At 44.4% G+C, this 27,165-nt stretch overlaps 1 protein-coding gene across 3 annotated transcripts in view; it reads right to left on the reverse strand.

Moving 5' to 3' along the window:
* LOC125448259 (protein lifeguard 2-like) overlaps nt 1–27,165 on the reverse strand; it is a 63,374-nt gene that overhangs the window by 34,981 nt on the left and 1,228 nt on the right. For 2 of the 3 annotated variants that reach the window (XM_048523414.2, XM_048523412.2), the window contains exons 2-11: nt 22,009–22,186; nt 13,621–13,724; nt 12,014–12,078; nt 10,007–10,060; nt 9,633–9,683; nt 6,140–6,179; nt 5,182–5,219; nt 2,891–2,978; nt 658–753; nt 49–102 (exon numbers count right to left, since the gene is read on the reverse strand). In XM_048523414.2, the coding sequence (XP_048379371.1) occupies nt 49–102; nt 658–753; nt 2,891–2,978; nt 5,182–5,219; nt 6,140–6,179; nt 9,633–9,683; nt 10,007–10,060; nt 12,014–12,078; nt 13,621–13,724; nt 22,009–22,186 (768 nt within the window). Of the gene's footprint in view, nt 1–48; nt 103–657; nt 754–2,890; nt 2,979–5,054; nt 5,093–5,181; nt 5,220–6,139; nt 6,180–9,632; nt 9,684–10,006; nt 10,061–12,013; nt 12,079–13,620; nt 13,725–22,008; nt 22,187–27,165 lie in introns of all 3 variants that reach the window. The other variant, XM_048523413.2, reaches the window with a different exon arrangement.

Genomic DNA, 27,165 nt, shown 5'->3' on the forward strand with positions numbered 1-27,165 from the left:
CATCCAAAGTCTTAATTGTAAAGTAGAAATGCCGCCTGAAACACTCACCATTGTAAAAATTATTGCGCCAAGCACTGCATACACAGCATGAAGCCAGGGAACCTGAAATACAAGATAAGGACAGTATCAACCATGACCTCTTGATTTCTAAAATAGGTGCATTTTGTAGCAACACAGTGATACCAGTTACTGCTTTTGCCCACATTATCAACAATGGTAACACCTATTGGCCCATATTGATAATAACAGTGGCACTCATTGGCCAACACTTTCAATAATAGTGGCAACAATTAGCCCATATAGTCAAATCATCTCAATCATTTCCTGATGGTGTCAATAACTTTTTTCCCCATTGGCAAATGAGCACTGTAGTGATATCTAAATTGAGAGCTCCGATCTCATTCAATGCAGACATTAACAATACCCATATTTCTGAAACCCTAACCCCTTCCAACAGTGCAACCTTTGCATTTTAAACTTAACCCTCAGTTCTGCAGAGGACATTTACGATGTCAGCTCCACTCTGTTTTAAAATCTATCATTTCTGTAAAGCTTAGATAGAGTTGATTGCGGAGTATGTCATGGGCCCTCAGTTAAAAGGTGGGTCAGCTATTTGTGTCTGAGTAAATGGGAGGAATAGTGGAGGAGCTTACGTACATACTGAAACGGCAACACAATCGCCAGGACCAAGCCACTGATGCAAAGGACTATCAGCAGCACAAACAGAACACCATGGCACGAAGTAAAGTCAAACTAGAAAAAAAAGTGAGAAAAAAAGTGTTTGGTTATCAAATCTATGGCTAGATTCTGAACAAAGCAAAATTAACTTGAAGGAGCAACATAAAAAAGAACTTAAGTTTATTTCTCTTCCACCCCCCCAACTATGTAATATTTGTTGACCATGCAAGATTCTGGGCAATGTGGATGCACTTTGGCTGCTGTGCACTTGACTGGCTGAATGCCCTGCTTCCTTGCTGTAGGGACTTTATTATTGTCTCCAACTTCCATTTCCCCTATGGAGATGGCTGGCTTCCATGACATCTCCAGACCGGAGGAAGTGAGGGGTACAATCCTCCTGTAGTAAAATGAAGTATTTTGGGTGATACACTATTTATTATAGAATTCACTTTTCTAGTTATGGCATGTAGAAGATTAAACAACATTAACTTCTGCTTGTATAACATTTTAATAAAAAACAAAGTCTGATGCCAAACCATGCAAGGGGATTTTAGGTGGATTGGTCAAGCACTTGTCAACAAGAATTGCAGAAGTACAGAAACTTCGCAGGGGTAGGTAGGCACCAGAGCATGGATGGCTTTGAAAACAAGGTGAAAATTTTAACTACAAAGATTCAAGTAATGGCTCCATCTGGCTGATAGGGAAAAACAGACATGAAAATAACTGTAGATATAGTCTTGATATGTAAACATTCATTGCTACTTTTGGAGATTTAGATGAGATTACACCTGATAATTCATCCAAAGCATTATGCCCAGGAAGAGACTGTCATTCAATTTAAATACAAGCATCTTTCACATTACCTCCCAGGCTGTCAGTCACAGTTTTTAAATTTCATTTGTTCCACTTAAAAGTATTTTCAAAATAGATCTCAGGGAATCTCAGGCTTCTTTATCAGTCTCTGTGAAGCTATTAGATCAGAGAGAAAAGAAGCTCCTTCCAAGACTTGGCAGTGAATTTACAGTTAAATCTACAGATAGGAAGTGCAGTTCAGCTCCTGTTCTGCACTCCAGTGTAGACAGCTCTTTGCCACTTTCTACATTCAAATGAATGATGTTTGTATGTTATTGTAAATGTGTTGTCCACTTGAAGTTTATTTATCTAGTCAGTGTTATCAAACCCTTGGCTAATAAACAGATGAAGTCACTGCCTCCTAAAGCCAAGGAAATCATGAGTAAATCTGTAATACATTACGTGTCAAGAGTTCAGTTGCAAGGAACAGATCCAAAAAAAAAGAGAGTTGACAGGTAGGGTCGTACCTCCTTCAGTCCTGAGTCGCTACAAGTCCAAACACCACAGTTCATACACTGAACCAGTAATCCAGCATCTCAGACTCAGACAGGATTTGCAACAAGTGTCATTTCATAGCAGGCACATTTCACTGTACCTTTCCCCACAGAGAAAAAGGTGAAACAATGTAAGCTGAGCTTATATGAGCCATGTTACATGTCATGTCAAGAAGAGATCCCATTCCATATTTAGCAGTGGTTTATTAACGGCGAGATATGCAAAGACCGGGCTTCAAAAAAAACCAGGAGGTGCAAGAGGCTAGGAGTTGACAGATTTCAGAAGGACAGTTTGTCAACGAAAAGCTGCCATGTTGCATTCAATGGATTAACTTAACATACACTCAATGGCAGTGTATGCTTACACACGTATAACTAAAGAAGTCGGCAGCAGCTACTGGATAGGACAGATATGTATTTTTGCAGCACTGCTTATGGAACAGGTGGAGCTTTCTGCTGGCTCCCCGAGCAAACCGGTTTCCCATTCTGCACAATTGAATACCTCCTTCCTTGCTTTAGGATACCCACAACTGCCAGTACCATTTTTGCCTATTCCTCCATCTCTCCCCAACACCCTGCGATCCAGCCCGGCTTTCCAAGCTACACTGTAACCACTCAATCTTTAAGCAGAGTCGGACCATCTTAATTGCTGCTGTACTTAACTCTCTTCTGTAGCATTCCTTGCTTGACAGGGAGTTAAACAGTGAATGCATAAAAAAATGCATGCCATGAATTTAATACTCAACTAGAACTCTACCCCTGAGTTTGTCAATTCTACCTCTTAAGTATCAGAGCCAAGGTCTTGCTAGTTCATTCACCTTCAGGATACTGGAGAAGCTGATCATGATTCAGTGATCCCAGCTTACCTTGGTTTGAAAACTGAATATTGTAACTGCCAAACACACAAGGGCTGTAATGGTAAAGCAAAGTAGAACCGATTTCGTATTGTAGAAGCTGGAAAATTAAAGATAAAAAATAATCAGGACAGATTTTTTAATCTTGATTAATAACTCTTGCTCTGTGCTTCTTTCAATAAAATACCCATTTGAAGTGGTAGTTTTGCATTTTGACCATTGATTGGGCGAATAGCGTTAACACTAATCTCCACAGCCCTTCCCTTCAGAAACTCAAATTGAAAGGTCAAGGAGCTACAAATGAAACAGGAAATGAGGAAGCAGAGGTTAGGTGTGGATTTTAAAGGGCTGTGCATTGTCAAAGGGACAGAAGGCCGGAGGAGGACACCACATAAAAGCTGCAGGATGGTGCAAAGAAGGGGGGGCAGGACCCACAGAGGAAGAAAAGAAAACTGGTCAACCAGACAGACAATCTGAAGGGATTGAAGAACGCTGGAGAACAGAAAAAGGTAATTTCCAAAAATGGTGATTGTTAAATACAAGACAGTGGAAGTTAGTACTGAGAACAGGGTGACTACTGCTGGCACCTTGTGCTATTTTCCACTTCTCAGTGTGAAGTGCTAGGTAAGGACTGTTTGGTGGGGTCAGGTCACTCATCAATTCTCCTTTGTCGTCTTTCCTTCATCTTGGGCCTACCTAGTGATTGATGGCACTGAGGCAGGCATTTGTGACCCCAGCAGACCCAGCTCAGTAGGAAGTACATTGTCAGGTTGAGTTTCCACTGTAGGCTGGGCTAGTGAGGGACAGAATCAGGCCTGCCACCAGAGAAGAAGTTTGGAAGGCACCAAGTGCTGCAGCACGTTGTTTGAAAGACACGTTCGTTTTCCAAAACTTTGTCCCAGTTGCTTGCTTGCATATCAAGTCCTATAGGATTCACTCACACTCCCACTTACTGCTCATGCCGCCTCCCTGTCAATTCATGCAAAGTCCTGTCCCCACAAACACTCCATACCCACTCGTGGCACTTCCACTGCCATTCATTTATATACACTCTCCAGAGGAGAGACTGGTGGTGCCGTGGTACTGGCCCTGCCTCTGACCTAGGAGACCCAGGGTTTAAGACCCCCCTGTCCAGATGTGTTGTAATAACATCTTCTCCCCAAATGTGTCGTAGAGCTAATCCTTTTATGAGAGTCTGAGCTCCGAGCCAAGCCTCACACTGCATATTTGTGGCAATAACAACTCCATTTATAAAGGCCTTTTAACAAAAAAACCTGACCCAAGGTCCTTTGCCTTGGAGATAAATGGGAATGGACCTCAAATCATAGGGAAAGAGATCAAAGCTTGTGTAAGAGGTGCACTTTTAGTTTTGAAAAGAGAAAGGAGGGGTGGACAACATTTAGGGAGCATGTGTCCCAGTGCATAGAGCTTAGACAGCTTGAGACTTTATCATCAATGGTTATGGCAAAAGGGTTAGGTGGGGGTGATGAAAAATGGCCAAGGAGTGAAATGGTACATTGAGAATGGGAGGCTGGGTAGGAATTCTAGAGCTGGAGGAGCACGTAGTGATAGAATGGAGCAAAACCAGGAAGCAATTGGGAAACAAGGATCAGGATTTTAAATTCACTGGGGTTACAATGGAATCAACGTAGATTAAACATCCCACAGCCCAACAATTCTAAAAGCCTCCTAATCTTTTACTTTATCATTTTGCCATTGATTTTTAAATCAATCCCCACTAATTCTCAACTCAATTATCAATGGAAAAAGCAGACCACCTCTATTTATTATCACTGTAAGGAATATTTGAAAATGCTTGATCAGCACTGCATGCTGTGCACTTTCTTGGCCGCCTTCTGCATAGAATCAAGTGAATATTCCCTGTATTATCCAAAGCATTATCTAGTTTTCAAAACTTAGTGTTGCACGGTCCCTTTAAGAAAATAGCTCAAGTTCTACAGACTGGTCGGTTTCCTTCTGTCCAAATTTCTGAGAACAGCCTGTTCTTTACTGAACGGAAAAGGCACCAGAATTCATACTGCTGACTGTTATTCATTTTAGATTTCATAGTGAATTAAGCCAAAACAGGGTGGAAGGTAAAATAGGGCAAGAAGCATCCTGATCAATGAGCATTCACTTCAAAGCAAAAATCATTATACAACAACAAAAAAAATACCTTGAAAGAAATCCAAGCATGCATGCAAAACTGCCAGTCTTCACAAAGGTTAAACACAAACAAAAGAACACAGTTAATGACAAGCCACAAAGAGTGGAATGAGTGGCATAGCTAATTATTTCAATACCTTGACATCATTCCTGTCATGTAAGACATGGCCAGAGTCTGCAGAGAGTGGTTAGAAACATTGTATCAGTGATAATGGGAACTGCAGATGCTGGAGAATCCAAGATAATAAAACGTGAGGCTGGATGAACACAGCAGGCCCAGCAGCATCTCAGGAGCTCCTGAGATGCTGCTGGGCCTGCTGTGTTCATCCAGCCTCACATTTTATTATCTTGGTTAATGCTATACAATACATACACAGGAACACTCCCAATAAGGTCTGCTTTCATCAGTCACAACACCACACAAGGTTAGTCCTAAAATATTGACACATAACAGTAAAGACTGTGGCAACCACAGCATAGTGATAATGTTACTGGACAGAGTAATCTATAGGACTGAATGATTGCTCTGGGGATGTGGGTTCAAATCCCACCAGCTGGGGGATATTAAATTGAACTAGAGTAGCATGTTTGTCTCATTAATAATGCTGGTGAAAATGCTGATTGTTGACATGTTTTTAAGACAGAAACCTGGTGTCTTTGAACAGTCTGACCAACATGTAACTGCAGTTTTGCACCCACTCTAAAGTGGCCAAGCAAGCCACTCAGTTGCATCGAACCACAACAGTGGAACAACTAAGAATTGATTCAAGGAGGCAGCCTAGTGCCCCTCTCTCAACGGCACCTTGGGATAGTGCATTGCAAATTTGTTGGAATGGAAGAATTTGAAGGTTGAGGCTCAAGTACAGGTCAATGAAGTGGTAAGGGTTACCCATTTGATCAACACCTTGGACAAATGTAGGTCCTCCAGTGCAAGTCGTTTCAAAACTACTCCTGTATTAAATGCTTTCTTGTGGTCTATCAATCCATTTAATAATACAAAACAAGTCATTGGTAACATGAACATGATTAACGGTAGAGAAAGAAAGAGAGGCACAGAAAGAAGGATTCTTCTCTCCTTTGAGTCACAATACTTACAAAAATGCCCAGGAGAATCAGGTTCCATGGAAAATATCTCCTGCAACATACAACGTCACAGGTTAAGGTTAACTATTACAGTTTGTCAGTTGTGTCCTGGGAATTCATAAAGAACCACTATAAGTTGGCCAAGGTCTTTCCACTGGTCTGCAAATTTGTAAAGCAACAAACTTTCCACTCAGTGGATAGAATGTAAAATATAATGGGCTCAGGGTGCTGGTGCGGGTGGGTAATAAGGGCCTGTTAAGTTCATGACCCTCGGACAAACCCCTTTAAGAACAATGGAAGTTTGGCTTGTCGTCAGAACTACTATACAGGAACTAGGATATTTCACTAGTGTACTGAAGAATATACTTGTGGCACAGCAGTAGCATTCCTACCTCTGGCCTAGGAGGCCCAGGTTCAAGTCCTACCTGCCCCAGAGGAGAGTAACAACATTCCTAAACTGGTTTTTTAGAGATGCCATATCCCTCGCCCTGCACTCATCCCTGGAACATCCGGAAGACAAAGGCACTTATGTCAGACTCCTGCTCATTGACTACAGCTCCGCCTTCAATACCATTATCCCCTCTGGACTGATCGCAAAACTCAAAGACCCTTGTTTCAGCCCCACCCTCTGCAACTGGCTCTTTGATCCATAGGCCAGAAATCAGTGAAGATAGAGAACTGCACCTCCTCCACAACACCACTCAACACTGGAGCCCCCCCAAGGATGCATCCTCAGCCCCTACTGTACTCCCTGCATTTGCATGACCGGTTACCAAATTTCAAATGAATACCATCTATGAGTTCACTGATGACACCATCATCATGGGATAGACATCTAACAGCGACGAGTCAAAATACAGAAAGGAGATAGAAGGCTTGTGACATGGTGCAATGAAAACAGCTTTTCTCTCAACATCGTAAAAACTAAAGAACTGATCATCGACTTCAGAAAGAAAACAAAAAGGAGAACACGCCTCCATCTATATCAATGGAACAGAGGTTGAGAGAGTGGAGAGCATCAAGTTCCTTGAAGTGACGATAACCAACCGCCTGTCCTGGACTGCCTACATAGATGCAACGGTCAAGTAGGCACAACGCCTCTTCTTCCTCAGGAATTTTGGCATGTCAATAAAGGTCCCTCACCAACTTCTACAGATGTACCGCTGAAAGCATACTGTCCAGATGCAAAATGGCCTGGTATGGCAAGCACTGTAAAGAAACTACAGGAGGTGGTGTGCACAGTCCAGACCATCACGAAAGCCAAATCTTCCATCCATGGACTCCATTTACACAACACATTGATGATTGCCGCAGAAAAGTTACCAATGACCCATCGTGACCTGGTAATCTCCTGTCAGGCAGCAGATACAGAAGACTGAACACACGCAAGGGCAGGTTCAGGAACAGCTTCTTCCTGGCCACTATCAGACTAATGAATGGACCCTCTAGCCTCAATTAATGACTGATTTTGCTAACATTGATCTTGCCTAGTGAGTGAATGCCCTGCACGGTGTAACCGTTACCTCTGTCAAGGTCATTTTGACCTGTACGTCCTTGCTTACTATGATCTGTCTGTACGGCTTGTGAAACAAAGCTTTTCACTTTACTTCAGTAAATGTGACAATAAATCAGAATATTTTTTAAAAAAGGGTTGAATCGTAACAGTGCGTAGTAATCCTGTCTCTGAGCAACAGGACCTCAGCTCAAGTCCAAGTATCTGGAACCCTCTCCCTGCAAAGCTAGTTAAACTTTGAAAACTGAGATTAATTGACTTTTGTCTGTCAAGTCTTAAGGGATTTAAGGAATTAAGGTGGGCAGATGGAGTTTAAACCAGTGGCTGGTCTGTGTTTTGTCAACTGATCCAATATTTATCCCTTAACCAACAATTGAGAACAGATTATTTGCTTGGAATTACTTTGTTTGTGGGAGTTTGCTATGCACAAAACTACCTCCTGTTTCCTATAATACAACAATGGTGACACTTCAAAATAACTACTTTTTTTGCCTGTAAATAGACATCCTCAGACTCTACATTAACGCAAGTCTTTCTTTCATGAAAATAATTAACTATTGAGGCAAGAGACAACGTGGGCAATTTTCCTAAATCAGGGCCCAGGCATATTGGAATGCATAATTCCAATAATGCCTGGGCCAAAGGAATATCAGAAAATTGGAAATTTCTTTGCTCCATGTGGCCTTCCCACTTTCCAACAGACATATTCACACTAAACATCTACACACTAACAGGTAAATCATCTCACCAAAAAAAAAGGGAATTTGTTCACCAATCCTACACTCTCAATGGACACGAATCTCTTGACTCAAATGAAACAATTAACATGTCCTGGAGGTGAGCAAAATGGATGAAGAAATCTCTTTTTGGGGAATCAGCTCTCAACTTTGAGGTCGACTACACAGGCAAGTTTGAGAGGCCTACAAAATACTTGGTGTAATGATACAGAGTGTCCTCCACACAGTTGAACCATAAAATATACCATTCATAAAGGAGGAAAGAACTAAACATCACATTACAGTTATTATAATATTCATATTACAAACAATATATTCATATTATTCATGAGAATTATTCTTGGATTCTCTGCCTAAAGGCAGGTTCTGCTGTACAGGGCAGTTAGCACCTGAAAGGGTTAAATGACCTTGTCCAATAAGCTGTGCCGATCAGGATACAAGTTCTGTTCCTGGGATAGCCACCAGATTTCAGTACCAGCTGCAAGTTCAGTTCTAGGTTTTATGTAGCTGGCAGCAACGTACACTTACTCTTAAGTCTAGCCTGATTCTTACAAGAGACTATCACGTAATGCAACTAAAATGTTACGTAATATGTAATAAAACTATTTGTGTGGGTTTCCTTCCCCATGTGTTATCATGATCAGTCCTGGTAAGGATTGCTGGCAGCAAATCTACCCAGAACATCTCAGATGGTACTGGTGGATGTGACCACATCATGACTCGGGTCCAACTGACAGCATTGCAGTATACACTGTGGACAGGGCAAAGAGCTAGGTCCCAAATCCACCACAGGCAGAATGAGGACTGGTGCCTACAGCACAGGGTTCAGTCTCATCCGCACTGACCAACCAGCCCCAGAGTCTGAGTTACTGTGGCAACAAACTTTTCCATGCACATTGTAGCCTGGAGCAATGGATAGTGACGCAACAGGCTTAAACCTTCTGTGTCACACACTGGCCAGGAATCTTTTCCATTCTCATCTCCTGCCATTAGAGAGAGAGTGAGTGTGTGTCAAACGGGTTTAAGAGTTTGGTCTTCAATTTGTTTGACCACATCCTGAACGTGTCTTCACAAATTATGTAGTCCTGGAGTGGGATATGAACCTGTAATGAGTAGCTTGGGTGGGGTGAGGTGCAGGGACACTACCTACTGCACCACAAAGCCACCCAACACTAGTTTACCAATTTTAATAGTTAAATAAATAGAGCAATCCATTACATGGTGTACAGTTTCACATAAGCCTCAAGATAATTACCTTGGTCCAGGGCAGCAGGCCAGGGTCATATAGGTTACAAAGAAGACAGCACTGTGAATTGGAAAAAAGAGATGTCAAAAAGACTGCAGCAAGTGCTAGTACTGGTTTACATGGTATTTCCAGCACCTAAACATGCCCTTTGACCCAAATGGTCTAAAAACTGATATTAACACTCTGCACGGTCCTCCTAGCTTATACTATCAGCATTATCCATCTATTTCTTTCTGTGCGTATATGTCTCTAGTTTTCCATTGAACAGAGTTTGGCAATAATACCTCCCCTCCCCCCACACAAACCTTGCAGATACAAGGATGTAACCATTTAGACCACACACACACACACACCAAAGTGGGACACTATTAATTCACACTTACTACGAAGCCCAGTACCAGCCAGGACGTGCCTGAATGTAACTCCTGACAGGGTCGCTGTACAGAAGGAGCGGACGAGGTGCATATGGAGAGAAAGAACATGGTTGAATACAACTGCAGAAATGAACAAGCTGGAATGCAAATACAGGTGAAAATCATGCTTTGATTAGATGGCAACTTGACTCACATTCCAAAAGCAGAGTGTCCCTCACTGACAGAGGAGTTGAAATGAGAGGGTCTCTCCCACTGGTACTGCTCACCCAGGCACCAAGCCAGAACATCAATTATCTGCCAGCTCATGACATCAACCACACAGGGGCAAACTGTCCGGCACCTAACCCAGCAATGTAGGTGGCACATGGACTTTAACCTAGTGAGGGCACTGATGTTCAATGCAGTGTAGCTTGTTGAGTTTTCATTTTAAGAAGACATTTGACCATTTAATTATCACTTTTTACCCAGACATAAATGCCACTTCCACGACTGATCCATTTCCTCCCTTTTTCTTCATTTGTTTTCCGTTCCACAGTTTTGCGATAGGGCTGAGGCCTGAGCAAGGTGGGTGCACAAAAATAGGAGCATAAATATCAAGGCAGCAAAATGCAGAGCAGTGCAGAAATGCAAGCCCAGCAGTCATTGGCTCAAGTTCTATTCTCCTGGTTCTATGCTTTCTTTGCACCAGTATCTCACCAGCTCATTGAAGGCACTAGTGTCTGATGGCTGAATATTGTGAAGTTGAGAGAGGAAAGAATACTGGCCCGAACATCGAACAGTGCTTCATGCACAGTCGGGTGGGTGCAGTTGCGTAAGCTCCAGCAGCAAATTGGAGGCTCAGTTTGTGACAGGCTGAACTGGCAACTTCTAGCAACCAACTGTAGACTCATCAACAGAGAGTTGAGAGCAAGCCAAGTCTGTGCCATCTTCACAAGGTGTCAAGAAATCCAACAGAAGGGGGTGAGAGAAACAAATATACAGAAATATGGTCAACAAATGCTTTCCTTTTCAAAGGGGCAATTAGACTAGAATGCCTAGAGTGCCACAAGAAGCTATTCGGCCCATTGCGCCCACACTGACACTTTGAACTGCATCCTACCCAATTGCTGCATTTCCCAGGGAAAATCCAGCTAACCCGCACATCTTTGGACTGTGGGAGGAAACCAAATGTAGACACAGGAAGAACATGACTCCCTATCACTGTGAGGCAGTCGTGCTAACCACGGAGACACCATGCAACCCACTCAGTAGCACAGAAAGTCACTTGCTGTTGAACCTTTACATCTTGCATTCATGAGGACAGATGCAAGAATGGCAAATTTCAAAGGAAGCAATGTGCAGAGACCTTGAACTCAAATATGTCCAGACTGTGTGCTTTTTCCTAATTGAAAGAAAAAGCCTTGGGGCCAGTACCTCCCCCATGCAATCTCCACATCAATCCCTTTCCTCTGTGATTTAAATCATTGCCCTCTTTTGAAATTTGGAATTTATTGTTGGTCTTGACAAGTGCAATAAGTGTCTTATTTTCAACAATAATCTCTTTCACCCCCCACCTCTTGAACTTGAGGCTGAAATCAGATTCGACATTGCAAATGAAGCTCCTCTCACTATTTATCCAATGCCAAGTGAGCATGGGGATGGTCCAAGTCAAGTCCCCAGCAGATTCAGGCTCAAAAACACACGTTGCTTCAAATTTCACACTTGATTCAATCAAAACTGCCACAAGGAAACATTGGCTTAAATAGAGGGACATTACAGTTGTGCCACCTTGATGGAGAGTGCTATTCTGCTCCCTGAAACAGAAAATATTTGCCAGGCCTTAATGGATAGGGGAGCACAAAATTCAAGACAAAAAAAAAAAAATCAACACGGGGAGGAAACAATTCAATTCAATTCAACTTCTCATCCCCTATTGCCTCCCAGTAGATCATTGATGGATTCCCCTTATGTCAGTGCAAATCAGACTGGTTTGACCTGTAAAGTGACACTGTTGAAACAGAACCAATAGTCTCCTACCAGAAGGTGAACAGAGCAATAACACCAGCTGTGAGGGAAAGTTGAATCATCAGGATGATGTAAACCTGCAGGAAAGAAGACGACATCAACCACTGACACTGACAGAGTACTGAAACAGCCAAGTGGCTTTCGAAATGATACTCAGGCAAACAGTTAAATGCAACTGACAAAAGTACAAGGGGCAACAATTTACACAGCAAATGATGGTGATTTGTAATACACTGCCTGAAAAGAGAATGGAAGCAGAATACATTACAAAAGGGAACTGTATAAACACTTGAAAGAAAATGATTTAGAGCTCGGGAAAGAGCAAAGGAGTAGGGGTGCTGCATAAAAAAGGATAGTACTGTACCTTATATCATCCCAAGTTACCTCAATTATTCTTCTATTTACGGTGGAATGACAGTTTCAACTAAAATCATCCTTCATGCACACTCACTTCGTTCTTAAACGTAAAAATCAAGGAAGCTTTGCAGTTTTGGCATGGTGACAGAGAATGTAACAAAGTAAAGCTAAAAGAAAGGGAAGGAGTAGAAGTGGGTTCACAATGAAGGTGTTGAACTCGATATTAAGCAAGGAAGGTTGCAAAGTGCTGAGCCTGAAGATGAGATGTTGTTCCTCCAGTTTGTGTTGTGATTTACTGGAGAACTGCAGTGTGCCAAGGAGAGAGAAGCAGGACACTGTTAACATGACTGGCTATGAGAAGGTCAGGGATCCTGCTCAAGCACAGACCAGAGGTGTTCTGCAAAGCAGTCACCCAGTTTGTGTTTGGTCTGTCCGGTGTAGAGTAGGCCCCATTGGGTGCAGTGAGTACAATACACAGGATTGGAGGGCAGACAGGTGACATGCTGCTTCACCTGGAAAGATTGTTTTAGGCCCTTGGATGGTGAGCAGGGAGGGGGTGAAGGGCAAGTTTAACCACAGAAGGTACAACATAGGAAGGGGCCGTAGGGAGAGGCTGGTTGTAGTAGGGGTGTGGGGGAGTGTTGGTTGTTGTAGAATAGAGGGTCCCTGTGAAATGCAGATGTGGGGAGTGAGAGGAAAGATGTGCTTGGTAGTGGTGTTCTGTTGGAGCTGCCCCTCCCTACACCCCAGTGTGACTGTGTGAGCTTCCCAGTCAGACACACCATTGTTCTGCCATTCTCACATTCCGAGCACTTACTCTGAGCTATCAGCATCTTTTTCCACCAGCACTCTATACATACTACTGCTCCACATGCAACCCACCTCCCCACCAACTATTGCATAAAATGCTGTCCCCTCCACACTTTACTTCAGTTCTGAAGAAGGTCATCTAGACTCAAAATGTTAGCTTGCTTTCTCTCCATGAATGCTGCCTGACCTGCTGTGATCTCAGCATTTTTTGTTTTCAGTACAGATTCCATCGTCTGCAGTAATTTGCTCCTAGGTCATTCAGCCCCTCTAGTCCCTGCACTACTCAAGCCCCCTTCCATCTGCAAAAAGGAACACAAGAGGGAACTGTGAAAGGGAGAATAAATTAGGAAAGCTTAAAAACATGATAACAATGGAAGGGGTATCCCAGCAAGCAAAGGCAAGCTCAACATTTAGTGGAGGCCAGCAGTGAAAATTCACACTCGTCCATTTACCTTCCTAATGAAAACCCGTCGGACATTCTTATCATCCCAGCTGAATGAGGAAAACAGCTCACTCTCACCAGAGAAACTTCCACTTCCATAACTGGGGCTGCGGCCTGAACAAAGTGAGAGATGGAAAACATCCATAAATCTAGTTCCAGAACAAAACACTTAAAAAACAAGACTGAAAACCTGCTGCCTAGCAGTTGCTTAGTGAATACCACACTTACTTCTGACTCTAGAGCTTGTGGATTTACATATTGCTCTGAAATCTTTAGTGCAAAGTTCAAGGCCTCCACACACGCATCTGAATCAATGTACCTTGCCATTGAGGGATGGTCATTGATGAAGCAGCTGAAGATGGTTGAGCCAAGGTCACTACCCTGAGGAACTCCTGCAGAGACATCCTGGAGTTGAGATAACTGACCTCCAACAACCACAACCATCTTATGTGCCAGGTATGACTCTAACCAGCGGAGAGTTTGCCCCAATATCCATTGATTCCAGTTTTGCTCGGGCTCCTTTATGCCACATTTGGTCGATAGCAGCCTTGATGTCAAGGGCTGTCACTCTCACCTCAACTCAAATTTTCTGATGAAGGGTCTAGGCCCAAAACATCAGCTTTTGTGCTCCTAAGATGCTGCTTGGCCTGATGTGTTCATCCAGCTCCACACTTTCTTATCTCTGATTCTCCAGCATCTGCAGTTCCCATTATGTCTGATCACCTCAAATTCAGAGATAATGGGAACTGCAGATGCTGGAGATTCCAAGATAATAAAATGTGAGGCTGGATGAACACAGCAGGCCAAGCAGCATCTCAGGAGCACAAAAGCTGACGTTTCGGGCCTAGACCCTTCATCAGAGAGGGGGATGGGGGGAGGGAACTGGAATAAATAGGGAGAGAGGGGGAGGCGGACCGAAGATGGAGAGTAAAGAAGATAGGTGGAGAGGGTGTAGGTGGGGAGGTAGGGAGGGGATAGGTCAGTCCGGGGAAGACGGACAGGTCAAGGAGGTGGGATGAGGTTAGTAGGTAGATGGGGGTGCGGCTTGGGGTGGGAGGAAGGGATGGGTGAGAGGAAGAACCGGTTAGGGAGGCAGAGACAGGTTGGACTGGTTTTGGGATGCAGTGGGTGGGGGGGGAAGAGCTGGGCTGGTTGTGTGGTGCAGTGGGGGGAGGGGATGAACTGGGCTGGTTTAGGGATGCAGTGGGGGAAGGGGAGATTTTGAAACTGGTGAAGTCCACATTGATACCATTAGGCTGCAGGGTTCCCAGGCGGAATATGAATTGCTGTTCCTGCAACCTTCCTGTGGCATCATTGTGGCACTGCAGGAGGCCCATGATGGACATGTCATCTAAAGAATGGGAGGGGGAGTGGAAATGGTTTGCGACTGGGAGGTGCAGTTGTTTGTTGCGAACTGAGCGGAGGTGTTCTGCAAAGCGGTCCCCAAGCCTCCGCTTGGTTTCCCCAATGTAGAGGAAGCCGCACCGGGTACAGTGGATGCGGTACACCACATTGGCAGATGTGCAGGTGAACCTCTGCTTAATGTGGAATGTCATCTTGGGGCCTGGGATGGGGGTGAGGGAGGAGGTGTGGGGACAAGTGATTCAGTTGTTTTGTCCTTGTTTGAACCAAGGCTGTAATGAGGTCAGGAACTGAGTGACCCTGGCGGAATCCAAACTGGTCATCATGGTGCAGGTTATTTCGGAGCAAATGCTGCTTGATAGTCACTGTTACTGACACCTTCCTGACGATCCAGAGTAGGCTAATGGGGTGGTAATTGGTTGGGTTAGATTTGTCTTGCTTTTTATGCGCAGGCAGTTTTCTACATTGTTGGGTAGATGCCAGTGTTGTAACTGATAATGTGTTGGTTAGGCCAGCACTCTATTGGCCATTTCAATTGCCTTCGAGAAGTGGTGATGAGTTGCATCCTGAATTCAACGGACAAACGTTAAGAACGGGCCTAGAGTCACACGTAGGCCGGACCAAGTAAAGATAGCAGATTACCTTCCATAAAGGGCACAAGTGAAGTACAGACTTTACGGTAATCGATTTCTTTCATTGTCATAATTACTGAGACTGGTATTTTAACTCTAGATTTTTTAACTGGTTAAATCACTTAAGTTCACATTCAACAGCAGGGAATTTAAGTCATCACTGCACCAGCTTACACCATCAATAAGCTGACCTCTATTATCGCTACCCGATAACCAGTTCATCTCACTGTGTCGTAGTGAAGGTGTTAACTTTCATGGACATGCATTATAGAGCCTTAGTGTGGTGAAACAGACTTCTTTCAGCTATCGCAAAGCAATGCAAGACTGGCACACATTGCCGCTATGTGGCCAATAATCGCTACTACAACAATACTGGTCACACCGCCACCAACTGTGAAATCATAGTACATCATGTATGTAATATATTCAAACAGGTCTGGAGATAGTAAGAACTTGCGACGCTGGAGTCAGAGGTAACAGTACGGAGCTGGAGGAACACAGCTCGTCTGATGCTGCTTGGTCTGTTGCGTTCCTCCAGCTCCACACTTATCTCTAGATAGGTGTGGAAGCGTTTTATAGCACGATGCGGACTGGTGTCCCTTCATTAGCTCGATTGCCAATCATGGCATGAGTTGCTTATTCCACAGTTGCATTTATATCTCACATGTAACATGTTATAGGCACTTCACAGGATTAATATCAAACCGAATTTGAAACAGAGTGTCCACTGTCAAGGTGAATTGCCTTTTTGAATGCACGAGAAAGGGCTTGTCCTGCCATTTCAGAGGGCACTTAACAGTCAACCACATTGCTATGGGTCTGGAGTCACATGTAGACTGGACAGGGCAAGATGGCAATATCTAAAGGATATTAGGGAATCAGGTGGGGTTCATATAACAATCTGGTAGTTTCATAGGCACCATTCTTGACAGATGTTTTTAAATTCCAAATTTACTTAAACTTACATTCTCCAGCTGCCAAGAGGGGATTTAAACTTATGTCTGAACAAATTGATAAGAATGAAGGACTTGAGCATCTTCAGCCAGTCGATGATCCATCTCGGCCTCCTCCAGAGGTCCCCAGCATCTCAGATACCAGTCTTCAGCCAAATCAAAATTATTCCGCGTGATAAGAAATAGTTGGAGACACTGGATATTTCAAAGGCTATGGGCCCTGACAACATACGGCAACAGTACTGAAGATTTATGCTCCAGAACTTGCCGCTCCCCGAGACAAGCTGTTCCAGTACAGTTACAACACTGGCATCTACCTGACAATGTGGAAAATTGCCCAAGTATGTCCTGTACACAAAAAGCAGGACAACTCCAACCCGGCCAATTACTGCCCTATCAGTCTACTCTTGATCATCAGTAAAGTGATGGAAAAGGTCATCAGCAGTGCTTTCAAGCATATGATAATAAAATGTGAGGCTGGATGAACACAGCAGGCCCAGCAGCATCTCAAGAGCACAAAAGCTGACGCTTCGAGCCTAGACCCATCAGAGAGGGGGATGCGGTGAGGGTTGTGGAATAAATAGGGAGAGGGGGAGGCGGACCGAAGATGGAGAGAAAAGATGATAGGTGGAGAGGAGGGGATAGGTCAGTCCAGGGGAGACGGACAGTTCAAGGAGGTGGGATGAGGTTAGTAGGTAGGAAATTGAGGTGCGGCTTGGGGTGGGAGGAAGGGAAGGGTGAGAGGAAGAACAGGTTGGGGAGGCAGAGACAGGTTGGACTGGTTTTGGGATGCAGTGGGGTAAGGGGAGATTTTGAAGCTGGTGAATTCCACATTGATACCATTGGGCTGCAGGGTTCCCAAGCGGAATGAGTTGCTGTTCCTGCAACCTTCGGATGGCATCATTGTGGCACTGCAGGAGGCCCATGATGGACATGTCATCTAAAGAATGGGAGGGGGAGTGGAAATGGTTTGCAACTGGGAGGTGCAGTTGTTTATTGCGAACTGCGCGGAGGTGTTCTGCAAAGCGGTCCCCAAGCCTCCGCTTGGTTTCCCCAATGTAGAGGAAGCCACACTGGGTACAATGGATGCAGTATACCACATTGGCAGATGTGCAGGTGAACCTCTGCTTAATATGGAAAGTCATCTTGGGGCCTGGGATAGGGGCGAGGGAGGTGGTGTGGGGGCAAATGTAGCATTTCCTGCGTTTGCCGGGTGTGGTGGGGTTGGAGGGCAGTGTGGAGCGAACAAGAGAGTCACAGAGAGAGTGGTCTCTCTGGAAAGCAGACAAGGGTGGGGATGGAAAAATGTCTTGGGCGGTGGGGTCGGATTGTAGATGGCGGAAGCGTTGGAGGATGATGCGTTTTATCTGGAGGTTGGTGCGTGGTGTGAGAGAAGAGGGACTGTTCCACGTAACCTACAGTACTTCTTCCGCACCTACACAGGCCCCAAACCCCACCTCTTCCTCCATTACATTGACTGTATCGGCGCCGCCTCTTGCTCCCCAGAGGAGCTCGAACAGTTCATCCACTTCACCAACACCTTCCACCCCAACCTTCAGTTCACCTGGGCCATCTCCAGCACATCCCTCACCTTCCTGGACCTCTCAGTCTCCATCTCAGGCAACCAGCTTGTAACTGATGTCCATTTCAAGCCCACCGACTCCCACAGCTACCTAGAATACAACTCCTCCCACCCACCCTCCTGCAAAATTTCCTTTCCCTATTCCCAATTCCTCCGCCTCATCAACTCCCACGATGAGGCATTCCACTCCTGCACATCCCAGATGTCCAGGTTCTTCAAGGACCGCAACTTTCCCCCCCACAGTGGTCGAGAACACCCTTGACCGCGTCTCCCGCAACACATCCCTCACACCCTGCCCCCGCCACAACCGCCTAGAGGATCCCCCTCGGTCTCACACACCACCCCACCAACCTCCGGATACAACGCATCATCCTCCGACACTTCCGCCATCTACAATCTGACCCCACCACCCAAGACATTTTTCCATCCCCACCCTTCTCTGCTTTCCGGAGAGACCACTCTCTCCGTGACTCCCTTTGTTCGCTCCACACTGCCCTCCAACCCCACCACACTCGGCACCTTCCCCTGCAACCACAGGAAATGCTACATTTGCCCCCACACCATCTCCCTCGCCCCTATCCCAGGCCCCAAGATGACTTTCCATATTAAGCAGAGGTTCACCTGCACATCTGCCAATGTGGTATACTGCATCCATTGTACCCAGTGTGGCTTCCTCTACATTGGGGAAACCAAGCGGAGGCTTGGGGACCGCTTTGCAGAACACCTCCGCTCAGTTCGCAATAAACAACTGCACCTCCCAGTTGCAAACCATTTCCACTCCCCCTCCCATTCTTTAGAGGAGATGTCCATCATGGGCCTCCTGCAGTGCCACAATGATGCCACCCAAAGGTTGCAGGAACAGCAACTCATATTCCGCTTGGGAACCCTGCAGCCCAATGGTATCAATGTGGACTTCACCAGCTTCAAAATCTCCCCTTCCCCCACCGCATCCCAAAACCAGCCCAGCTCGTCCCCTCCACCCACTGCATCCCAAAACCAGTCCACCTGTCTCTGCTTCCCTAACCTGTTCTTCCTCTCACCCATCCCTTCCTCCCACTTCAATTTCCTACCTACTAACCTGTCCGTCTTCCCTGGACTGACCTATTCCCTCCTCTCCACCTATCATCTTTTCTCTCCATCTTCGATCCACCTCCCCCTCTCTCCCTATTTATTCCAGAACCTTCTCCGCATCCCCCTCTCTGATGAAGGGTCTAGGCCCGAAACGTCAGCTTTTGTGCTCCTGAGATGCTGCTGGGCCTGCTGTGTTCATCCAGCCTCACATTTTATTATGATGTTCTGGGGACCCGGGTTTAAATTTGAATTAAAAAAGAACCTACTGCTGATGACCATGAAATCATTGTTTGTTGTCAGGAAAACTCATCTGGTTCACAAATGTCCTTTGGGGAAGGAAATCTGCTGTCCTTACCTGGTCTGGCCTACATGTGACTCCAGACCCACAGCAATGTGGTTGACTCTCAATTGCCCTGTGAAATAGCCATTCATTTGTACCAATCACTACAAAGTCTCAAAAAGGAATGAAACTGGATGGATCACCTGGCATTGACCTAGGCACCAGAAAGACAATGGCAAAAACAGCTCTGTTGACCCTGCTCAGCCCTCCTCACTAACATCTGGTGCCAAAATTGGGAGAGCTGTCTCTCAGACTCATCAAGCAACAGCCTGACAATCATACGGTCAGAATTATACCTTACAGACAACGTCCCAGACACCACCATCACCATCCCTGGATTTGTCCTTTTTCACCACCTGGACCGACCTAGCAGAGGTGGCAGTACAGTGGTATACAGTCGGGTGGGTGTTACTCCTGGAGTCCAGTGACACCCACATCCTACAAATTATTATTTATAAAAGAAAACGCTGATGATGCTCATTTAACAACCTGGTGCACCTACAATGGACCAAACGGCCTCCTCCTACACCACAACACTTCCGTGATTCTGTGAATAAGATTTGATGCGATTAGTTTATGAACTGCAAAGTTTTGGATGAGTTCAGGCTTATGATGTTGGAAGGCAGCTGGCTGACCAGACCCCATTTTCCAGGCACAAGGAAGTCCAATAACAAACTCTGCATCAGTTCTTCCAGCACTACTAACAGCCCATACTTGGATTCCTGAAAGATGGAAATGGAGAGAAAAGCCAAGAGTGACAGAGAGGAGAGGCGGAGGAGAGATCCCAAGTGCGGTCTGAGTCCACAAGCTTGGAGCTCACAGTGGAGAGTATGATGACTGAAACAAGCTGGCATTCGGGCAACACACTAATATTATTGATAAATGCCAACCCTTTCATATCGTTGAAAAAATGCACGATTTGTCTAAGCTTTCCATCCTGCAGCTGTCAGAACAATTTGCAAGAACAACAATTAAAGGATAAGCCAGTATTAATATCTCACGAGAACAGGTTAGCAAGCATTTGCACCCAATCCTTTGGGTTCAGCATCTCCCCAGCTAGCTAGGTTAAAATTACCCCTGGGTGTCTGTTACATGCCTGCCATAGACATGTCAGTTGAGTGGCAGAGGGTCAGGGGGACTTTCCAAAGCCTACCGCATGGCATGTATTGAATAAGCAGGAGAATAGGATTATCAATCCACACAGCCACCATCTGTTATGATCACCTATTAAACCCTGTTTCTCTGCTTTGTGCAATGAACTGCTTGTCAGCAGTGAACAAAACAGATTGCACTGCAGGTGACCCTCACATCCAGGTCATTGCCACAGCAACCTCCCCGAGACTGTGCTTCTCATTAGCTTAGCAGGAGTTAACAGATCAGAGCGCTAAAAGACTTATTTTTACATGCTCTTTATAACAATCTTGCAATTCTATAGCACTTTTCACAACCACCAAATGCCTCAAAAGTACTTTACAGGCACCATCTGAAGTGTAGTCACTGCTGTAATGTAGGGAAAACAGCAGCCAATGTGCACACAGCAAGCTCCCACTAAAAGCAATGTGATCATGACCAGATGATCTTTAAGGGCAACTGGGGACAGGCAATAAATGCTGGCCAGCCAGCGACACCCACATATGAATTTAAAAAGTCTGAATTACTACTCCAGTAACATGGCTCCAAGACTATGAAGAATAATGACAGGAATTGGATTATGTGGTTTTGAAAGAAGATCATTGAGAGGGGTCCTTGATACATATATGAAATGTCGTGGATAAAGTTAACTTGGAGCACTGCTTCAACATGAGTTATGGCAGTCAATATTTCATACACAAAAGTCATCCTCAGTTCACTCAAACCAATAGCATGACTGAAGACAGCTGGCCAAATGGTAAAACCATCATTATTGTACAGTGAATCTCAAGTACGTACATAGTACAAGGTATAAGGAAAGCCCTCTCCTAAGCTCTTAGAAGATCCCAGCACTTGTCCTTCATTAAGTATCATTGTAAAAAGGTAGATTGCAAAGAAACTGGTGCAGTGCTATGCTATGCTAGTACAGCTAGCATTTTATATTTGCAGTGACACTGCCACCCACCCTCCCCCCACTGTACAAATGGCATCTTACCCACCTCAAGCACACCACAAGGAAAAACACACAGGGTTTAAGTAGACTCTGGTTGCTGTTCCCTATACAAGATTTAAAAACCAAATCCAAGTGGACAAGTCATGCCAGCTTAGTCATGCAAGTAGGCCACCTAGCAACAGGCTTCAAGAAAAGCAGAAGGGTTTTGAGGAGGCCTCTTACCTGCTCTCACAGTAAGGTTACATAACTCATTAGGTGGAGATCCAACACACAAGGGGGGTAGAAAGGGAAGCAAAACATGAGCCTGACAATAAAAGCTCCCAATAAAAGGTGCAATGAAATCTTTCAAATGATTTTTCTAAAGGTTTGACTTACTTGGGTCCACATAGGCCCAGCTGGGGTGCATCGGAGCTGATGGTGATGGACTGTTGTTCTTTGCCCCCAGGGTTGCCTCTTCATAAGTGGGAGGAGCAGTTGATGTTGACATGGGTTCTCTTTTCTCAGGGCCTCCCTGTTCACTTTCTGGATTTGAGTTTTTACTCGTGGCAAAAAGCTGCAAAAAGAAACAACGATAACATACATCAGACCAGGCTATATTGACCTGGTGGAATCTTAGTGACACAGATTGAAAAAGTCTCCTCTTCATCTTATTTGGGAGTTTTTGGTAGATATTTCCCATGCTTTTAGGGATATCAATGATTTTGGGTTCAATAGGATGCATTGTGCCAACTGGACTCTGTGAGAAAAGCATTAGGCCTCCAACAGAAAAGATCAGATCTTGAAAACCAGAACTGGTTTACTTTCTACACAAAATGTATCAGCTGATCGTTATAAACCTGCTCCTGACCTTTTTCATTCTCAGCTAAAATTTATCATATAATCAAGCTCAAATTATTTTGAACTTGAGCTTCAAAAGCCAAATCCCAGGGGAGGGTCCTAAAACTTGTGGTCCTACATTTCCTTCTGCGTTACATACTAAAAGAGTACGAGCAAAGAAGATTATACCACATGATTCTGATGACGCCCATCACTAGAGATTACTAACACACTAATACTCAAACATTCCCTACTGCAATTAATTGAAAACGTATCGAGATAGATTCTGAAATGATCTTGAAATCCGGCTATTGGTCTTACACGATTCAAATTTAATTTCTTCCCCACATTGACCACAATGAGCAATAAATACATCTTCAAATAATGCTGATCTTGCCTTGTGTACATCCTGTGCAGTGTAACCTGTATGCCTCACTCTGTCCAAGTTTCCTTCACCCTATGATCTGCCTGCACTGCTCGCCAACAAAGCTTTTCACTGTACTTCGATACACGTGACAATAAATCAAATGAAATCTACTGTTTTTTTAAAAGATATAACATTCAGGAGCTGTGCGCATCAGTGGCTAGGCTAGCACCTATTACTCATTGCTAATTGGAGAAGGAGGTAGTGAGCTGCCTTCTCGAACCACCTCAGTCCATACAGTATAGGACACCCAGTGCTGTTAGAAAAGGAGTTCTGGGATGTTGACCCAGCAACACTGAAGGAGGAAATTGTAGTCTGTTTGTTTAGTTTAAAAACAAAACTGTGAAAAACAGTGATGACAGATTGAAGCATCTATCTTTATCCTCAACCATCAGAACAATGAACTGACTGTGTTCAACTCACTGTCATATAACTGAGAAATCACAGCAAGGCAACCAGTTCAAATAGCACCACTTATAAAATATTGATGATATAAACCTGCACAAAAAGCTGTAGTCTGCTCATGGTCACACTGCTATTTGTGGGATTTTGCTATGTTTCCCATACAATAATAGTGACTGCACTTCAAAAAGTATCTCAGGATGTTTTGAGATCACAAAAGGTGCATTGGAAATGTAAGCTCTTTCTTTTCCTGCACAAAATGTGAAATTGAAAAAGTCACCTGGCTTTATACTTGATGAAGAGCTTTACATCCTATTCCTTCACTTCATCTTGCTCAAGTGGATGAAACAGCAGCATTGCAACTCTTCCCACCAAAACAAAAAACAGTATACTGGCAAGTAACGGATGGTAAAGTACGAAGACTAGAGATGGGGAGCATCAGATGCAGCATTTGGAATAATGGAGAAGTTGTCCAAGACAAATGGATTGCAGGAACCAGGTGAGTGAGGAAATTAGTGTATGCAAGCATGAGATGGGAACCATTGGTGGCTCTGAGACCCTGAGTCTTTGTGCAGTGAGTTCAATTTGCACACGATTGGAGAGGAGGCAAATGTCTGAAGCCAGTGTGCTGCTTGATGCAGGTCAGAGAGAAATATTTTCTCCAGTAGAGATTAAAACATAATGCTGGCACAAGATGAGGACACAGCTCACAGCCCATTTGCCCCTCATTTGTTGGAACAGCATCTTGAGATGTGTACAAGTTCTCTAGCCGGTGTGTTTTGCTACAGGGTGCAATTTCAAATCTTCTGCTACTAATCGCTCTTTTATTCCTCTGTCAGACATGTGAAATTGTCTGATACCAAATTATCTAACTAACCTGTTGCCAGCTGATATATTGTCAGTACACAGAACTTGCCAGCATTGAGCCACCTGGCTGACACAGTCACATGGCCCTGTTGTCATACTTCAGTCAAATCCTCCACACAATGGATTTTTTGTCCCAAATCTCACATCATTATAAACAAAGAGAGCTTGGATTGAATGCAATTAGCACAAACTGGAAATCAATAGACACGACAGAACTTAAAGCATTTTACAAATCAAAAACATGTCATTTGCTTTGGCACATCTCCACCACTGTAACAGCTCTAGCCCCCCACACACATCACTTTCAGGCCTCTGCCATCTGATGGGTACTAGCTCCACAAAGTACATGGTTTTGCTGAAGAGTGCCATGCCCAATCAGCAGTCAGAGTCAGGCTGCTGACAGAGTCTATACTTTTCAGCCCTCTGACGTCCCAATCTTCTGCCCCAGTAAGAAGAACTAACTTACACCTTTCATGACTTTGGGATGTCCCAAATACTTTTGCAGTCAATTAAGTATTTTTTGACATCCAATCATTGTCATAATGTGAAAATACCAGCAGCTAATTGGCACACAGCAAGCTCTCAAAAACAGCAATCTGATAATAATTAGATAATCTGTTCTTGTGATGTTGATTGAGGACTAAATATTGACCAGGACACCAGTGATAACTCTTCTAAATAGTGTCATAGGACATTTTAGTGTGCAGACAGGGCACAGGTTTATTTGAAAAAGACCCATCTGACAGTACAGCACTCCTTTCATACTACACTGGGAGTGATGTCCAAAGTTGTGTTTGAGCTTTTGGAGTGGAACCTCTGACTGTTATGTTAAAGTATTGTCAGCTGAGACACCTGACTCAGTCCATTGGTCCTATCTCAGCTTTGGCCTTTAAAGCTGGCTAGTCTTCTTCCATACAGGACACAATCAGTTCCCATCACAATCCTTTATTGCGATAAACCCTTACTGGAGGCTGTTCTTCAATACATCTGATTTTCTTCTTGCTGAAGAACTTGACACCATCATGGCACAGCACTTCGTAAAAACATCCTGCCCCTGTCCACGTGCCTTTGTCAAAGCGCAAGCCACTCGGAAGGGATGACTCATAGTAACTTACTTCAGCTCTCCTTTTCACCTCTCACCTGTATTTCTGCCCACCTCTAGAATGCTTTCCATCACAAACACCTGCGGGCAAAGCATTTCACATCCCCCCTCATGCTACACTGTTGCTTGACTATCCAAGCTCACCCACCCTATCACCATAAATTGGCGAAAGTGAAATTGGGAAATATCAAAGGGAATCTACCCCACATAGATCTGCAACAGTTGGACAATGCACTGTTGGAATCTGACAGCTTTTAATGTTACCATCCTGTAATGACTGCACAAGCACTGGATTGCAAGCTGGGGTTCCCAGGACTTCTTATGGAATATGAAGGATCTCAGTGGATCAAGTACAATAAATGTTAGGAGTTTCTACAGAGGAACTAAAAGATGGTCAATGATTCACCTTCAAGCTGCTCCTGTGCATTTGCAGGGAATTAGTTCAAGAGAGTCCTTGCCACCACCTTGGTGGGAGATAACCTCCCAGTCCCCAGCTCAACAAAGATGGAAAATAAGCATTGCACTGGAATTAGGCAGTATCTCAACAGGAAGAAAATATATCTTACACAATAAATAAAATTGCCTTTCGGATTTCCTACAGGCTGCAATACCATTCTATGCTACGCATCTCCCCAAGCCTATTAGATCATGTTTAATCCTTACTTCAAACCCACTCACCAGCCTTTGCTTCCATAGCCTGGTGATTGCAGAACCCAACAAAAATCTGTTTACATCAGACATAAAGGCTAACTAACCCCCAGCACATATTTCTAATACTCTTAAGTCTTACAATAGGGCTCTAAGTTGCTGAAGAGAGGCAGAGCATTGTGTTTTTTTTTAAAGTATGCCTTGCTACAGAGGACAAAGGGTGATGGTTTTGATGAAGAAATGCCTCATATGGCGAGTGCTGCAGATTTTTTCTCTCTCAGACCTAAAAGGTTACACTACCTTCTGTGTATTTAACGGATTACAATGCTTTAAAATATCTACTCCATACTTTTGCTCTGGCTTCCAGATATGATTAGATTCCCTACAGTGTGGAAACAGGCCCTTCGGCCCAACAAGTCCGCACCGCCCCTTGATATATCCCACCCAGACCCATCCCCCTTATAACCCACACACCCCTGAACCCTACGGGCAATTTAGCATGGCCAATCCAGCTAACCTGCACATTTTTGGACTGTGGGAGGAAACCCACGCAGACACGGGGAGAATGTGCAAACTCCACACAGGCAGTCACCCAAGGGTGGATTTGAACCCAGGTCCCTAGCGCTGTGAGACTGCAGTGCGAACCACTGAGCCACCGTGCCGCCCCAGGACTTGAACTCAGACCCCAGCGGTCACAAACCTGCGTGCTCACCATTACGCCACGGCAACCACAGCATTTGTACAGTTTGTGAATTTTCCTACGAATCCACGCTCAAGAGCTTAACCAATCCAGCACAGTGAGCATCAGTTATAAACAGATTTACATAATCAAACAAAACAATTACACCATTGAACGCTGCTGTGAAGTCTGACATTGAAACGGGAACATCTCCAATATAGTGACCAGAGTCCTCAATTCCCAAGTGATACGGAGGAAGAATCAGAGATCAATTGCAGCTACTCCAAACTAAAGCAACTGACACAGTGAGCCTGAAAGTGGGGTGACTCCAACGTTTGTTTTGGGGAGGGGGGGGGTGATCTTTTTCAAAAGCCCAACTCCAACTACCTGCTTAATAAATGCTGGAGACAGCTTACTCTCCAATTCATTGCTGTAACGGTGGTGTGCAACGAACATCAAATAATTGAACGTCACAATTCACTAAATGTCAAAAACCCCAGGAATGGGGCAAAAAAAAGAGAATGCTTGGGCCAAGTGCAGTATTGTAACAGCAATATACCCGCCTAGAGTGGATTAAGAACTCCAAGTTACCCT

The sequence above is a fragment of the Stegostoma tigrinum genome, chromosome X, assembly GCF_030684315.1.
Source record: "Stegostoma tigrinum isolate sSteTig4 chromosome X, sSteTig4.hap1, whole genome shotgun sequence".
NCBI classification, from domain to species: Eukaryota; Metazoa; Chordata; class Chondrichthyes; order Orectolobiformes; family Stegostomatidae; genus Stegostoma; species Stegostoma tigrinum.